The sequence below is a fragment of the Drosophila miranda genome, chromosome XR (assembly GCF_003369915.1).
Source record: "Drosophila miranda strain MSH22 chromosome XR, D.miranda_PacBio2.1, whole genome shotgun sequence".
Taxonomy (NCBI): domain Eukaryota; kingdom Metazoa; phylum Arthropoda; class Insecta; order Diptera; family Drosophilidae; genus Drosophila; species Drosophila miranda.
Window position 1 is genome coordinate 29804223 of NC_046674.1, and position 17339 is coordinate 29821561.

The following is a 17339-nucleotide window of genomic DNA, read 5'->3' on the forward strand; positions in this document are numbered from 1 at the left end:
AGTAACAATGGCCACACATCCGCCCATCCTGCCTCTACTGCGTCTCCCACATCGCCACGGAAAACACTCGAAACACGTCCAATCAGCCAGACCACTGCGCCGCCTGCCTGGCCTGTCACTACTGCCCAGATGGCACCACGAGCGCACCATCCGACCATCCCGCCCATCAGAATGCCAGCTCAGCAGCCGACTGACGGCAGATAGCACCCGGCAGTCGGCACCCGGCACCCGGCAGCTGACAACGCCTATCAAATTAAGCAAAACAAAATTGCATTATGGCGAAAGTTGCAACCAGTGCACAAAGCACCCCCCCTCCGACTTTAGACTCCAGCTCCCAAACCTCCTGCTGGCCATCGTATACGAGTATGCAGAATGCAGGGGCGTGGCATGTCAGCGTCACCGAAATTATTCATTGCACAGTGCGGTCCAGACAATTTATGCTAATCAACATCAATCGATTTGCATGCCTGTTATGCCGTGCCTGTGCCTGTGTCTGCCCGGCCAAAGGATAAACGCCTGCCGTCTGCCTTCTCATTCACTCTCACTCGCCATCCATTCATCCTTCGCATATAACTAGTCCCACTCCTAGTGCTGACCCTACATATGTATATTCCTACTTCTACTCCTACCCAATCTCCTAATGGTACTTCTATTCCGGCTTACCTGTTTCCACTGCCAGTATATTCGCTATTCGCCCATGAAAGTGCTTTCACTGGTCGATTACTGGCAATTCGGATTTCCCGTCCAAGGCAACAGAATATGGTTTGATTCCAAGGAGTACAATTTTTCTTCCAAGAATTGTATTGCATCGACTAGTGACATTTTTATACCAAAAATTAATTAAATTTGCAACATTCTCCATTGTAAAAAGTAACAGAATCAGTCGAATGAGTCTGTTCGCTTATGCGAACATTTTTCAGCGAATCAACGTCATTCGCATTATCCGACGAATGTGCAAGAATGTGCCGTAGTGAAGCCGGGCTATTATTTTCTGTTTATTGGGCGGATCCGATGGCTGCGGTTCAATGGCCACCACCAAAACAGTAACTTTTCGGCCTCATCCAGCTGGGCTGGGTCGCGTCTGGACTGGTGTGCTTTGGCCCCTCGCAAAGTGGACAATCACTGCATGTGGGAGGGATTGCATATAGAAAATGACAATGGGCCTGAATGGCAGAGGCAGAAAGAGAGAAGCGGTGGCACTCTGTTGCTATTATCTATGGCTGTGGGTTGAAATAAGTGTGGCTGGGACTGAGGCTACGGATGGGTCTGCGACAGCAATAATTTCATAAAGTTTATAAAAAGGAATAAACAGAGTCGCTTGCCAGTCGCATTCGAAAGCGAATTACGTATGCTCTTTTCAAGTCAGCTCTTTTGAAGATGGAAGATTCCGTTCTTGCTGGCAAATAGAACTTAGATGTGGGACATGAACTGTTCCAAGGGTTTTAAGGTATTCGATAATTTTTCGATATTTTGACAGCAATTCATGGATTCCTTGATCTTGAAGCTTATCGCAAATAAAGCTTATCAGCTGATCATCCATACCCCTGGGCCCAAACAGAGTGCATCCCTCTGCCCTGTGCCTGCGCCCAACGAGGAGTAAGCAACCCATCCACCCATGCCACCCCACGCGTCATATGTCCGATGGTCCGATGGACCGTTGGTCAGCTCGCCACGCAGTTTATAGTGGGCGCTTAGGCACACATGTTGTCATCATGGCCATGCTATCCTCATACCCATCCACATCCCCATCCCCATCCCCATCATCATCATCGTCCTGGTGGTCCTTGTGGTCATGGCTGGAAACCCGCTGAGCATGCTCATGAATTTCGACTGTATGGCAAATGAAGTCGGGGCCCCAGCGGAGCATCGGCGAGCCGCAGAAGCGAGAATAAAGCGACTGCAAATTTACTCAAAATTTTATAAATTTTGTTTGCCAAGTGTGTGTTTTTGTGTGGGTGATTTCATAATTGCTGGGCATTTGTCATGGCTGCAGAAATTTGGGGCATACACATGTTCACTGTAGAGATCTGCACGATCGTACTTAAAATTTTGAGTCAAGTGAAGTACAATAGATGCAAGGCACTACGATACTTCGCTTAAATGTATCGAATTAATTTGTGTTCGCATTCGAATTCACTTAATCATTCATGCAGTCATCTAATGCCCGGAATGATGATCATGCAGTCTAGTTGCTCAACAAATTTCCGATTGAATTTTGTACGCTGATGTTCCGAACCCTCATCGGAGCTCCTTCCGAAAATCCCAGCATTTTCCAACCCATTTCAAACTCCATCGTATAACGTTCATTAATAAACTAAAATTTAATTAATATGTGTACCCAAAAAGGTCAAAATCAAAAGCAGGTCCTGCCGTTCACAATAGTTACGAATGGTCGGTCGCCCGTGAGGCGGGGTCTGTATTCTCCGGGCTGACCGTGGACTACGGTGTGACGTGACGTGGCGCCGATTGACGTACAGACATACAAAATTTGTCCTGGGGCTCGTCCGTCTACCCACTATGACTTGAAACTCGGGCATTGGAACTAGTTAACATTTGAACTTTCAGTATGTGTTATGTGATGTATGGTTAATGTATTTGTGAATGCCTGCAGGCGCCTCCTGTCTCCGGTAGCCGCTTCCGCCTGGCATCGATCCTTCTAGCGTTTGCGCCAGGAGAGGGGCTCCTTTTCGAGCTCCTTTGCACGAAGAGCGGCCTCCTTGTTGCGACGCATGATCTCCAAATGCTCCTTCTCCGACCGCAGAGTATATCGATTGCCCAGCTTGCTCAAGTACCCATTGTGCACGGCCAATTGCAGTGTGTGTGGCACATGGCGCTTAAGCTCCACCTCCGGTCGCTGGAGCCGCACCGACAGCGCATTGATGATCTCCGGATAACTGACGGATCGCTTGCTGCCCCGCATAAGAGCCAGCACGGGGGCGAAAAGGTCCGGCAATGGCTGCTTGCGGTAGCGCTTATTCTGACGGGTGGTCGCGGGGTAGCACTGAGTAGTCTCAGGGAGGTTGTGAGAATACTGCGATTCCTGAATCGATGGCGGCATACCATTTAGGTCCATGCCCATGGTTGGGTTGACTCCAACTTGTGTTCCCCGTAGTGCCTGCGTTGATCCCTGATATCCCCGAAGCCCAGGCTGAAACTCGGGAGCCGCAGCATTCAGCTGGGAGCGTTTCGCCGATGGCAAAAGGTGGCCAACTGCCGGAGCAGTACGCCAAGTGGGTTTGGTCACAAGGCCCACGGTCAAATCGATGGCAGTGGGCAGAGATATCCTTGGTCCTGAATTGAGTCCAGCTCCTTTCATGGTAAAGGCCACAGCGGCAGCATTCAGCTTGGGTCTGGCCGACGTCCAGTGGTCGTCCGACTGGCGGAAGAACAACGGCACAATGGGGTACTTGACTTGGATTTCATCTGGATTGCTGCTCGATTTGTCCACCGATCCGTTACGAGGGCAACGAATGTACTGGCTTTGGGTGCGCCAGTGCTTGGAGTCCTGGGCATGGCCACGGCTATAGTACATTGGATGACGAGCACACTGCTCTCCATTGCGACTCAAATTGTATATCTCTTTTCTTGGCATCTGGTTCTGGTGGTTGTGATCCCCAACGTTGTCCGTCATGTTGCCTTGATTGCAGTACGTCTGGTACGGGTACAGATGGTGAATTTGATTCTGATTTTTGTGCATTTGGTTTTGATTGAAGCTCGACTCCATGCCAGCATTCCTGCCATGATCGTTGCTCGAGTTAACGCCTGGGCTGAAGTACATTTTGCGTCGAGACGGGGGCATTCGCTGGGGCAGCGCATATCGATGACTGATGTGCATGTTCTGCATCGTTGTTCCTTTGTTGCCTCGTTTGCGCTTTCCCTGGCAGCTGCCGGAGATACAAGGGGAAACAAGAGATTGGATCGTATTAGATTGGATTATGATAGTAAGCTTTCGCGCAGACACGGTTGAGTCCAACGAATATTAAAACGCTAATTTACAACATTAACAACAATTGTTTTTATGTAGCCAAAAGAAAAGAATTTTGTGCCGATCCAATACGGAAGTATGTCGATGTGAGGAGACTGTAGGAATGAATGAAGTAAGACCCTAGACAAAGTCCAGGAAGTAGTACCACAAGCCTACTATTTTCTAAGAATCTTTTAAAACGAGTAAACATTCAGTAGGCCGAGCCAAAAATAATTTTTGTTTTTATTAAAACAGGAGATAGATATAATAAGGTAAGATATTTTTAAAATAAGATTTTTATTTGTATATAAAAATGTTTTTAAGAATTTGCTACCGTTGTGAGTCGCAGCTAGGGCCGCGATTCTACAAGTAAGCCCGATACTCAGTCAGTAGGGCTTCACTCCGCCACTGGACTGCTCGAGGAATTGTGTGAGAGAGAGATCGAGAGAGGGAATAAGGAAGCACGTGGAAGGCGTTGCGTAGCCACTGTAGTTTAATTTCCTCCTCGTTTGTGTTGGTGCTTGCGCGTTTAATTGAGTAATACAAGGTGAAAGTCACCGCCTGTGCCTCACACCAACTTTTATTACCTTTCTCTTCTTTTTTATTTTTCGTATTTTTATTGTTTTTAACTGCTGTGCTAAATGCTAGGACGTTAACCGTTATGTAACAACACTTGTCAAGACTTATGGTTAGAGATTACATCTCTTGTGAACTTAAAATGTATAGCTCCTCTGGCCTTGTACGAGTAGTTACTAAATTTAACTTGAATGTAAAACGTAGTATTTGATCCTTCAAAATTCTAGTACCAGATAAGTATGTCAAGAGTTTGCTCGACACTCCTCTGTACCCACCAACGCTGAACTACGAGTATCCTCCCAAAACCATCTCCGTCCGCTTTATCTTCTATCGCAAAAACATAAATTCGCCCCTTTCTCTAAAGATAACCCATCAGAATGTGTTTGGCTTTTGCAGCAAGTTAATTAGGTTCGAAAAAGATTGTGTATCTTTTGACGCTGATATAATTTCTTTTCCAGAAATCTGGCGTAACATTTCTAACACTGAAACACTTATTGATAAATATAATATTAATAGATCTGATCGTCTATCACGTGGTGACACTATGTCGAAAAAGAGTGCTGAGCTAATGCGCAAGCCTCCAACATTCTAACAAGTTACTAGAAGATAAGTTGGTTTTTATACCCGATACTCAAAATGAGTATTGGGGTATATTAGATTTGTGGTAAAAGTGAATGTGTGTAACGTCCAGAACGAATCGTTTCCGACCCATTAAAGTATATATATTCTTGATCAGCATCAATAGCTGAGTCGATTGAGCCATGTCTGTCTGTCTGTCTGTCTGTCCGTCTGTCCGTCCGTCCGTCTGTCCGTCTGTCCGTCTGTCCGTCCGTCCGTCTGTCCGTCTGTCCGTCCCCTTCAGCGCCTAGTGCTCAAAGACTATAAGAGCTAGAGCAACGATGTTTTGGATCCAGATTTCTGTGATATGTCACTGCTACAAAAATATTTCAAAACTTCGCCCCGCCCACTTCCGCCCCCACAAAGGACGAAAATCTGTGGCATCCAAAATTTTAACGATACGAAAAAACCAAAAACGCAGAATCGTAGAGAATGACTATATCTTTTAGACTACAGAATCTGAATTGGATCATATTATTATTAGAGCCAGCATCAAGAAAACAATTTCATTTTTTCTCGCCCTGTCTCTCTCTAACACTCACGTAGCATAGCCGGCTTGGCTTAGAGTAAAACATTAGCGCCTAGATCTCAGAGACTATAAAAGCTAGTGCAACCAAATTTGGTATCCACACTCCTAATATATCGGACACACCCCCTTCCGCCCCCGCAATGGACGAAAATCTGGGAATATTCACAAATCTCAGAGACAATTTACGCTAGAGTAACCAAATTTGGTATCCGCACTCCTGTTAGATCTCACTATAAAACGTATATCTCAAAATTTCGCCTCACCCCCTTCCGCCCACACAAAGGACGAAAATCGGTTGCATCCACAATATTGAAGATACAAAAAAACTAAAAACGCAGAATCATAGATAATGACTATATCTATCAGATTCCTGAATCTGGATCAGATCGGATCATTTTTATAGCCAATAGGAACAAATCAATTTGCAGTTGTTACGCAGCGCCCGACGTCACGCTCAGACTGATTTTCTGTCTCTCTCGCACGCACTCTTTGTCGTGTCGTTTAATATTAGCGGCGTCTGCCGGAGGAGAGCCATACTGACTTAGTATCGGGTATAACCGTAGAGTTGCGGTGTCCGCAGCAACTCACAACGTTCCCTCTCGTTTGGATGTGTGGACGAAGGACGGGAAGATGAGGATGGCACATTGGGGTAATTTTGATCCGAGAGCGTTATGGGAAGCCTAACATTCTTCTTAGCCTTAAACTCCTTCACAACCAAATGCTCTCGCCAAAATTGTGCAGAACAAATGGTATTGAATTGAGTTGGGAAGACGCTTATCTTTAAAGAGGCTCCATGGCATAAGAGAAGATAAATTGCGCCACCTTTAAGTCGACTTACCAGTGATGGCCTGGCCTGGTACCAGTGATGGCAATATCCGGTGGTCCAGGACGTCTGTTTCCTGGTGGGATCCGAATAGACGGGTAATGACTTTGCGAATTAAACGAACACGGACGCTATCGACGTTTCCGGTATGGACGATGCTCTTCGATGTTGTAAATTCGGCTACCGAACTTGTATCACCAGCAGCATTCATTGCCCTTGGAGTGGCAAACGATATCAGCTGCTGCACACTTCTCTCTGGTGAGGTGGAATCTACTGCCCTTATCAGTCTTCTTGATATTGCTGTGCTGTCCCGACCATCTAGGCATTATTTTCCTTTTCATCTACAACTCTGTCACTACTCTTAGCATGAATTTTTCCGAAGTCTCTGACACTTATGCTAAAACTACGCTAATTAATAATTTAATTAAAAGAACTACAATCATAAATTGTTAGGCTATTGGCTTTTTCTATCCTAAATTTGGCTGTGAGTGTGACCATAGCGGCTATTTGAGCCAATAATCAGCCCCGCGGTCTTATTTTGCTGATGGTATAACAGTAAATACGAGAAGTAAAATGGTGAATACATTAAATACGTACGAATCGAAGGATTTTCCGTGACGTCCAACTCTGCTAAGTAAATGAATTCTTGAAAAAAAACTTTAAACAGCAACACGTACTATTACGTCAAGCTAACTGAAATGTCATCGGTATTTTTGAAAAAAGACGTAGAAATCGGGCATAGCAATAAAGCTAATAACCTTAACGAAGCTGTAGCTTGTAGCAAAGGACTAGAGAACGATATTGCGGAGCGGTGTGTAGCCCTAATGGTGGAATACAAATTACATACCAGCAATAAAGAACAAAGTCGGGATCTCGTAATATTAGTCAATGACTTTCGCCAAATCAATTGTAGCGTTTCCAACATTCTGCACTCAAAATAGTCTCCTGAAGATCAAAAAGATATAAATGCTGAATGCTGCTGCTGACTTTTGTAAAAACTTTTCTGTATAATTGTAAGGGTAAACAACAAGCCACAGAGTGAAGTGAGGATTGGCACCGCACCCAAATATGAGTTGCCGCGGGCTCCGAAACACGCCCAATCCGTTTACCCAAAACGATGTAAAACAATATGGCCCTGGGGCGGTGTGGCGTCGTTGCAGAGTGGTGGCACGGTGCAAAGTTATCCTCTAAATAAATAACAAGGGGGCGAGACCCCCTTTTTATCGAGCCAAGTTTGTTTAGTCCCTGCGATGAGGTGCGAGAAATCACAAAAATTGGATTTTGTGCTTTGCATTATGGGGACCGGGGCCCGGGGCCAGGGGACCGGACCCGCTTCAGTCAAGCGGCGCCCGATGGGTTTAAATTTTCGGATTTCAGTTTGGCTTGGGTTCTTTCCGTTGCCTAATGCCTGGAATTTGAATTCTGTTTGGCATTGAATTGGATTAACTTAAAATTTGTGCAAGCTTTAAAGGATAATCCAGCGATAATGTGGTATGATGGTATGATGATACAATGTGGCATGGGTATGACTATGTTTCCATTGGCATACAAATTCCACCAGCCTTTCGTCAGTTCTAATTTTCAGAGTCACTCAATAGGTTTCTAAACAGCTCCTGCTCCTCGCAGGAACTCCTCTGACTGCTGCCCAGTGTTGGGTAATTTCACAATTTTCAAATTACACACCACAAAATCTCATTTAGCTGAGTAAAGTCAGTTGACTGGACTAAACCCTGCTCTAAAGCTCTTCCCCCGGCCCGGGCTCGAATACACACACAAATTACTAAATGAGTTGCACCAGAGGTCTTCTCGGAGGAGCTGCCTCGTAGAATGTGTGTGCGTGGGAGGGGGGCGAGTGCAGCATCATTGTAATGTGCTTGGCTCACGCTCGCTTGCCCCGGCCAAGGGGCGTGAAAACAACGCACAGCGCTTTCCAGGCCAGGCCAGGCCAGGCCGGTCCCTGCTCCCTGGCTCGAAGCGAGTGGCAACAGTCCAAACAGGTATTATCACACATGTGGAGGAGTCCCCGGACACGTTGTGCGACATGCGACGTATGGGCTAAGGACATAAGCGTGACTAAACCTCAAAAGCACTGACTTCCGTTGCACTGGGGAGGATGGGTGCGGGATAGAGCTGGGCTACTGGAGGGACTGCTCGCCGTATCCTGTTTGGATCCTTTAAATACCAGTTGGTGTTGCAACAATCAGTGACCCGCACTCTGTCTCACCGAACCACATACCTACACACAGACACACCCATATGCCTCACCAATACTAATGGCAGCTGGGACACACAAACCCAAAGAGAGAGAGTAGTAAAGAATACGTCCAAGACCCTTGTAATACACTTCCAAAAGGTCAGATAGAGTTCTACAGCAAGTTTAAGGTGAAGAAAGGATTGGGAATCCTATTAAATGATGTCTTAGTGATGTCTAAATGTCTTTTTAAATATATCTTCAGATATCTACACTTCTTTATCTTTTTTTTTTCTCTTTGCCTAGATTTGACTCCGGCAACGCTTACGACTAAACAACTTTTCTTAAAGAATACCACGGATCTAATAGCACTCATCGAATGGCATTAATTCGCTGTAAAACGTTCCCATAAGCAAGCAGACGTCAATCGATACGAATGAGACAACCACAGACCATTCTCCACGAGTGATTCTATTTAGTATTTTTACCAAGAATTGCTAAAACATTATCGATATGTGTTTTTACCGTTGAATCAGTGAGAGCATTCCAATCTTCGGCATCTCTAGGAGGAGCTGTACTGCGATTCCCGTATACAAACCAAGCTTTACCATATGATGGACCATACATACATATGTATATATGACCGGTGATGAAGATAAATAGGAATAAGCTTGGGGTAGGGGTTGGAGTTGGGAAAGACAGAATTGCATAGGGTCCGTGACGGGGGCGGCGGCGGCTTTGTGGCGACTGAACGACTGCCAGCCTGAAGGTGACACTATATCAAACTTAGGACGCGATTGGGGTCGGCACACCATCTTAGGCGACGTATCCTTGTTGATATAACCGCAAGCTCAAGCCTCTCATTGGCAACCATCACACCTCAATAGTCCACAGCCTACCCCGAGGAGGAGGTGGCAGCACCTAAGCCTCCGAGTTGCATTTCAATTAGCTCGTTTAACCACCCCATAGAGGCAGATGGCGATGGCGATTCTGTCCTGCAGGCGCTCAAATAGGATTGGATAGGATTTGACATCTTCACATCGCTCACCTGGAGGTGCTGTCAGAGCTGATTAAAAGTCTGGCCTCGGGATTGGCTTACTGTTCGCAAAAGTTGAATTTGGACTTCTTTTTGAATCGGTTGGAAGCAGAATGATCAGTGTATTTCGAGTTCCTAGAGTATTTTAAGGAGGTTTGATCAGATCAATGCTTTAACTACATCCAGTACTGCCATGAATCTCTTCAGAGTATTCAGGAATACATTAAAATTCATTTGATTATCTTTTTATACAAGAGTAGACATATACACCTAACTCATTATTTTATTATAGTTAGGTTAGTCAGTCATTGAGTCAGCGCTGCGCTAACTAGTTATTGTACTAGGATTGTGTATTGCTGTGGCAAATATCTAAAGCTCATCATGATTGTTTCGTAATTGGAATGCGACAATGGGAAGCAAACAGGAGAAGGGATGCTCGACTGCTCTCTGCTTGAGGCTTGAAGCTGGAGATGGAAATGGAGTAGAAGGCATTCAACAGAATGCAGGACAATAACAGCAGCAGTGCCGTCACCACCACCACCACAACCACCAACAACGAATGACGATGAGATGATGAGAATGAGGAGAAGCTGTGTGGATGCCAACTCAACCAACAATTTGCTTCAATTATAAAAAGCGTCGCGACAAAGTGGCGCCAACAAACGACGGGCGGGCGAGTAGGAGGATGGATGGGTGGATGGGTGGATGGATGGATGGATGGAAGAGAGTGCATCCAGGCGTGGGGACGATGCTGCTGATGCTGATGAAATGGGTAAACACTGGAGGAGGATGGACCAGAAGGATGGGTCCGGCCCTGGGGTTGGCCTGGTAATCAGCATGGCGACGCAGTCGCTCTCTTTTTAGCTACCGCTCGCCAAGGAGTCAACGACTGAATGACGCAGCTGGCCTCGACCAGGATGAGAATTGGAACTGGGACAGGGATACGGATAGGGACATAGAGTGGGGCTGAGAGTGGGAGTGGAACTCCGACTGGCGTCAGCAGAGCATTCCCTTTGTCTGCCGCCTGACGAGGACGCTCGTATTGCGGCCATCCCTCCGTCCTCCGACTCCTGTTCCCATTATAATTGTGTTTTGTGCAATTATCAGGAAAAGGATCATACTTCGATATGTAGCAACCTCCAGGAGGACCACTCTTATCTGACCTGACCTGACTGTCTGGGGCGCTGGAATGATTCATAAATATCACTAATCAACGCTGGAATTCTCCAGATAACTCCTCCTTGCACAGAGCTCCCTTCCGATTGAGATTTTTTTTTTTTTTTTTTTTTTTTGGCTGCGGCTACAGAATGGCAGAATGGGAATGGGTCAGTGCCATTTGTCATTGCAGCTTTCTGCTTGAACGGGGCCATGGGCATGGACAGAAGGAGTCTGGACATAAACACTGGCACTGGGCGGCCCAGAACCGAGTTTAAATGTTAATAGTTCACAATTCTGCTGATCCTTCTTTCTATGGCTGTGACTGGCTCTGACTGACTCTGACTGTAAGGGTGCGTGACTACGGAATGCTGAGCTCAGTGGCAAGGCCTCGCACACGTAGGGAAGATTAGTCGTAGCTGGGGGACCGGACCCTGCAAGTGTAAAACTGCTGATGGTATGCCATGGCTAGTTGTGGGTATTGCAGCCTTGTGTATGGAAAGGAAGCTGTAACAGAGACATGGTGGAGCATTTCAAGGCACGGTGGCAGAGTGGCAAAGAATGTTGGAGCAGGAGAGGACCAGAGAAAACGAATCCTCCCAGCATGGCAATGGCAAAGAAATTAAGGTGTAGAAGACAGGCAAATATTTTCCGAGGTTCCAGATTTCCAACCGAGCAGAATAGCATATCAAGCAGGCTCCACCAACTCCATTGAGAGTCAACATTGGCCAACCCAAGATAGTTCGAACAGCAAAACAATCAGATGAGAGGAAAAGGTCAGAAAATAATACAGACAATGAACACCAGAGAGGATATTGCCAGATGTATTGTAAACGCATCCAAAACCGCCGCTTATTCATGCCACAAGTCAATGATATTCATTGGATCCAAAGATGTTGCTTACCTGATTTTTATTGCTACATCATGATGCATAATTCGGAGTATCTTTTGGGTATCTAATAACACTGTGCGACATAATGAAAGTTTTTTATTTGGTACTATGTATCTTAGGGTTGCGCTTAATTATAAAAGTGTAATTTTCAAAGCATTTTCATTGCGAAAGCATTTAGGGTAACTATTAACTGTTAACCATTTCTTATTGGCTTAAATAATAACAAATCGAGCTAAAGTTTTGGGGCTATATATTAATATCCTAAAGCAATCCGATCAGATCAAAAGCTTTGTAAAGCTGCCACAGGAACCATTGGCCAAATGGCAATGGCATGGTTGCTGGTTGGTTGCTCCAGGTTGCTCGTCTGCCCCAGGACCGAGATCTCTTTTAGGAGTGGCTCCACCATCTCGATCTCGCTTGGGACTTCAACTTAGAGCAGTGGTCCCTCGGAAAGCAATATTTGTTTCTCGTCTCATTCCTGAATCTACAACGGAGGATGTTAAACAACATCTTTCCTATAAACTTAACGCTTCGCCTGATGATATAGTTGTGACTAAATTTACATTTAAAATTCTTCTCCCTGATTCTTTACTATCCAATTCTCTCGAACCGTCAATATGGCCTGAGCATAAATGAGTTCATGCATGAGTTCCTTCACAAAGATTCGAAGTCGAGTCCCAGAATTACCGAACCTGCTGCTCCAAAAAACTGATGTACCATTTTTCTATTCACTATCAGAACGTTCGCAAATTGCGTCAAATTCATACAAATAGTGCGTCTTTTGATTTCGATGCCATCGCTTTTACCGAAACCTGGCTTAACTCTTCTATCAATGATCATGAAGTTTTCATTGATAGTAACACTATTTATAGAATGGACCACCCATCTTTTGCGGATGGGGTCCTGATTGCAGTCAAATCTGTTTTCTCATCTGAGTTATTCCCATTCAATAACATCCATGGAATTCAATTTGTTGCAGTCAAAGTTCGTGTTGGCTCGGCATTTTTCTATTTAACCTGCTCCTACATTCCTCCCAGGTCTGATGCTGAGATTTACTTATATCACCTCTCAGCAATTAATACTGTCGTATGAATGTGCAATGATCGAATTATTGTCATGGAGGACTTTAACCTCCCATTTCTCTCTTGGCTGCCTTGCGATGACGCTAACCTGTTGTTTCCCAATTGCCACAATGACTTTATCAATGGGCTAACGGATATTTCCCTTGTCCAAATTAATGCCGTCAAAAACAGGGGACAGACTTCTTGACCTCATGTTTGTTAACGATGCTTCTCTTGCTACGGTATCTAGAGCAAGCCCAATATCATTCCCTGAAGATCCTTACCATCCAACTTTGTCGATATGCCTTGAGTGTACCCGATCTGGTGGTGCTGACAGTTCTATGGCTCCTTGCCACATAAAGTGTTTTCGCAAAACAAACTTTATCGATTTAGATCTACATCTCTCGCGTGTTGATTGGTCGTTTCTTTATTCATTACCGAACATAGATGCAACTGTTAACTCGTTTTATAGTTCTATTTACTCCGCCCTTAATACGTTTGTTCCAGATATCACTGTACCCGTATCGTCCAAGCCTCCCTGGTTCTCCAAGTATTTGTCATACTTAAAAAACATTAAGTACCGGCTCTATAAAAAGTACCAGAAGTCGGGCTCCACGTCGGCCTTAGCTCTATACTCCTCCGCTCGCTCTCTGTTCCTTGCCGTTAATAGTCAGTGTTATAATCATTACCTTTCACAATGTAGTAGTAACTTTCGTAGTGATCCTAAATAATTATATTCGTTCGTTAACTCTAAGCGTAAGTCAAACGCTTTTCCTTCGTCCTTCATTACCAGAACTAAACAGAAGCTTCAGCTGTTGGTATTGCAAATTTAGTCGCTACCTTTTTCCAAACAACGTACACGTCTCATATTTTACAACGCATCCAATCCGTATCCGTACCAGCTACCTCAACCTAACAGCATTTTTCTGCCATTTCTCGAGGAAAGCGTTGTTCTGGAAGGTTTGTCATCTATGGACATATCGTTTTTGCGGGTCCAGATAAGGTACCAAGTTGCATCTTAAAACACTGTGCCCAGTCCCTTTGCAAACCCTTGACCTTTCTCTTCAATCTCTCTTTGGAACAGTCTTGTCTCCTAGTAATTTGGAATGAGTCCTACATAATTCCGCTTCACAAAAAAGGTTCAAGATCAAATATTGAAAACTATCGTGGTATTGCAAAGCTTTCCGCCATCCCAAAGCTTTTTGAGTTCCTGGTCACCCGGCAACTGCAACATCTTTGTTGCAGCTTGATATCTCCGTCGCAACACGGTTTTTTCAGACATCGTTCAACATCGACTAACCTTCTTGAGTTTTCTAACCTAATCCACCGTGGTTTTCAAATTGGTTTGCAGACAGATGTAGTTTTTACGGACTTCAGCAAGGCATTCGATTCCGTGAACCATGCTCTGCTTATTCACAAGCTCTCTTTATTAGGGTTCCCAACGAATCTTCTAGATTGGATTTCGTCCTATCTCTCTAACCGTACTCAACGTGTTTTGTTTTCTAACGTGTTGTCAAATACTGTTAATGTTACTTCAGGTGTGCCACAGGGAAGTCATCTGGGCCCGCTTCTGTTTATTTTATTTGTGAACGACCTTCCTCAAGTTATAACATACTCTACTACACTAATGTATGCTGATGATGTCAAAATCTGTCTTTCTTACTCTGATTGGTATTTGCACACACGCCTTCAACTTGATCTAAGTGAACTACTATTGTGGTGTTCAACTAACCTTCTTTTTCTGAACCTTTCCAAAAGCAAACTTATGACATTTTACCGTCGCGCTCCACATTTTGTCTCATATGTTCTAGGAAATCATGTCCTCGAGCGAACTTCGAGCTCAAATGACCTCGGAGTCCTTTTTGATCATAAGATGTGTTTTAACAGCCATATAGCTGCAACTGTAAATAAAGCTAAGGGTGTTTTAGTGTATATCTCGTTAGTACGTCCTATATTGGAGTATTGTTCTTTTGTGTGGAGCCCGCAGTATAAAGAGCAGCAGGTTGTTATTGAATCCGTGCAAAAGCAATTTTTAATTTTTGCCCTTCGTAACTTTAACTGGGACTCGGGCAGAATCTTGCCCCCCTACCGGTCTAGGCTAAATCTTATTGACCTGCCGTCGTTGCACCATCGCAGAATATGCAATGGCGTAATGTTCGGGCACAAGCTCCTTCTCGGGATTGTTGACTCCCAAACTCTCTTGGGTCAGATTGACTTGGCCGTCCCATCTAGACCTACCCGTACTTTTAGGCCTATCCGTTTACCCATATGTAGGTCTAATTATGCAAACCATGAACCTTTTAGGGTTTTATGCCATAATTATAACTCCCTCTGTCATACCCTATCCCCTGAACTGTCTCTTAAACTAATTGCATGCAATATTTATAATCACTTAAATTTAGCTAACTTTTAACTTCTCTTTTTTCCGCCTTTTGTAATTAAGTACCATTAATAACAGATAATTTGTTAATTTAATTTAATTTTGTAAATAAAAAAATATCGTATGTACTATTCAACTTTGACCTCAAGTTTTATACAATTTTTTAGACATTTTTTCGCCCATACAAATAAGCGCAGCCCTAATGTACATAATGCCTATTTTTCAGCACGTATAATTCCGAAACTTTGAAACAAAGAGTCATTTCCTAGTGTAATATAAAAGCGGGTTGGTTAACTAAAACAATTCGTACCTTCGTACCTTTCTTTGAACCATTTCAATAACAAGTAGCTTTTTCTATTGGTAGTTAATGAAACTAAAGAACTCAAATCTACTTACCAAAAAAAAGTAAACAAAAATGTCAAAGTTAAAGAAACTTCAAAAATGGTAGAAAACTTCCAGAAACTTTGGCTCGTTATATTTTCTATCGACACAAATAAAAAATCGTATGAAAGTAATTGAATTATCTTTTCATCCCATTAGTTGTTTAGGCTGGCGGCGCTGCAAGTGCCGAAATTTATGAAAATGTGCAAAGTTACCAAATAGAGATATGTGAATTTTTAAAACAGCGTTCAGGGGTATATTCAAAGTTGGAGGAGGCGATCTACTCATTAAGGCCTACTGCCTAATTTTTGTCCCACACTAAGAAAAAAATCACTGCCGAATCTAGAACATAGCAATTACTTCTCGGTGTTTATTTATCGTAGCTCCTGGAACCTCTTAGGGTAACCATCTTGAGACAACCCTATACCATGTAGGGTATTATTATTGTATTATTACTAGATCTTGTATCGGAATATCAAAAGAGCAGAGAAGAGCAAAAGATTTCCAACCACAAAAAACTCAAAGACCCTTTTTAAGGAAATTAATTCATACTATCAAATTAGCATGGAGCAGACCTTGGTATCAAAGCAGAGTTCGCCTAATTAATGCTCCCCAAAAGTACATTCCATCCAACAGTAATACTAACAATCATTTAATTTCAGGTTAATTGCATAGAATCTGGTTTCTCGGGGCTCCATAAATTGTGTGTGCACTCGTCGCCCGTCGGTCGCTGCTGGTGTTTTGTGTAATTTATTTGCATATTTCAGTGGAGCGGAGTGACAGGCCAGAATTATGCTACAAAATGTTAGGAATGCCATTCCTCCTATCCCCATCCCCATCCCCACTTTCATGGAGGGCCAAGACGGTTACAAAGCGGGAGGCAGCTCTGGCACCCAGCAGGGTTTGAGGCATAAAACTCCGTGTCTTTCTCTCGGTCTCTCTCTTTTGGCTGCTAAACGCACTTACGTGTCAAAACTAATTTAGTGTGTGCCTCCCTTCTCTCCCAGGGCCGCAACAAACGATGTGGAATGGGAGCGGTGGAGGGAGAACGAAGTGGCATGGAGTGGAACGCACCAGCGGCAAGCGGAAACGGAAACCCATACGCATACGCAGTAGGGGCCGCCGCGACGGACCATATTTTGCTTATTTATTTGCGGGACTGTTGCATGTCCCCCCCCTTGCGTGGGTGACTCCCCGTGTTGCACGCCCCTTGCGTGGCTTTGCGCTAGCATTTCTCACCTAATAAAATTACAATGGAAACACCCTGGAGCGTACCACCCCAAAAGCCGAAGGACTAATGGCCCAGACTCTACCCTCGACCCTCACATGCTGGCACCGCCACCCCCTCCTGCTGGCTGTCCTTTTTCTCTCCTTTTGATGTAAATTTAATTTCGGTTTTCACATTTTGAGGTTTTCATAGCCACATGCTGGTGCAAAGGCGAGGGTGGGAGATAGCGAGCGCTGCCTGAGTTCCGAGTTCTGAGTCCTGTGCCCTGAGCCCTGAGCTTCTGAGTGAGTGTCCGTATCCTGTCCGTCCAGCCCTGATATGCCTTCCTCGCTTTCTGTCGCTCTTCCAGTGTGTCGTGTCCCCTGGGGGCTTCAGGGAGCATATTCAGCTGCCGTAATGCTTCTTTCATCGTTGTTTCCTTCACAACTCGCAGGCTCCACGGCTCATGGCTCATCGCTGGGATGCTCTCTTGTTCCTGGTCTTCGCTCCGTCTGTCATCAGCGTC

The 17339-nt window shown here is 44.6% G+C and overlaps 1 protein-coding gene across 1 annotated transcript; it reads right to left on the reverse strand.

Moving 5' to 3' along the window:
• Positions 1-2656: 2656 nt before the first annotated feature.
• LOC108165242 lies at positions 2657-3844 on the reverse strand. Its single transcript, XM_017301279.1, has one exon. The coding sequence runs from the start codon at positions 3842-3844 to the stop codon at positions 2657-2659; it is 1188 nt and encodes a 395-aa protein (XP_017156768.1).
• Positions 3845-17339: the final 13495 nt, after the last annotated feature.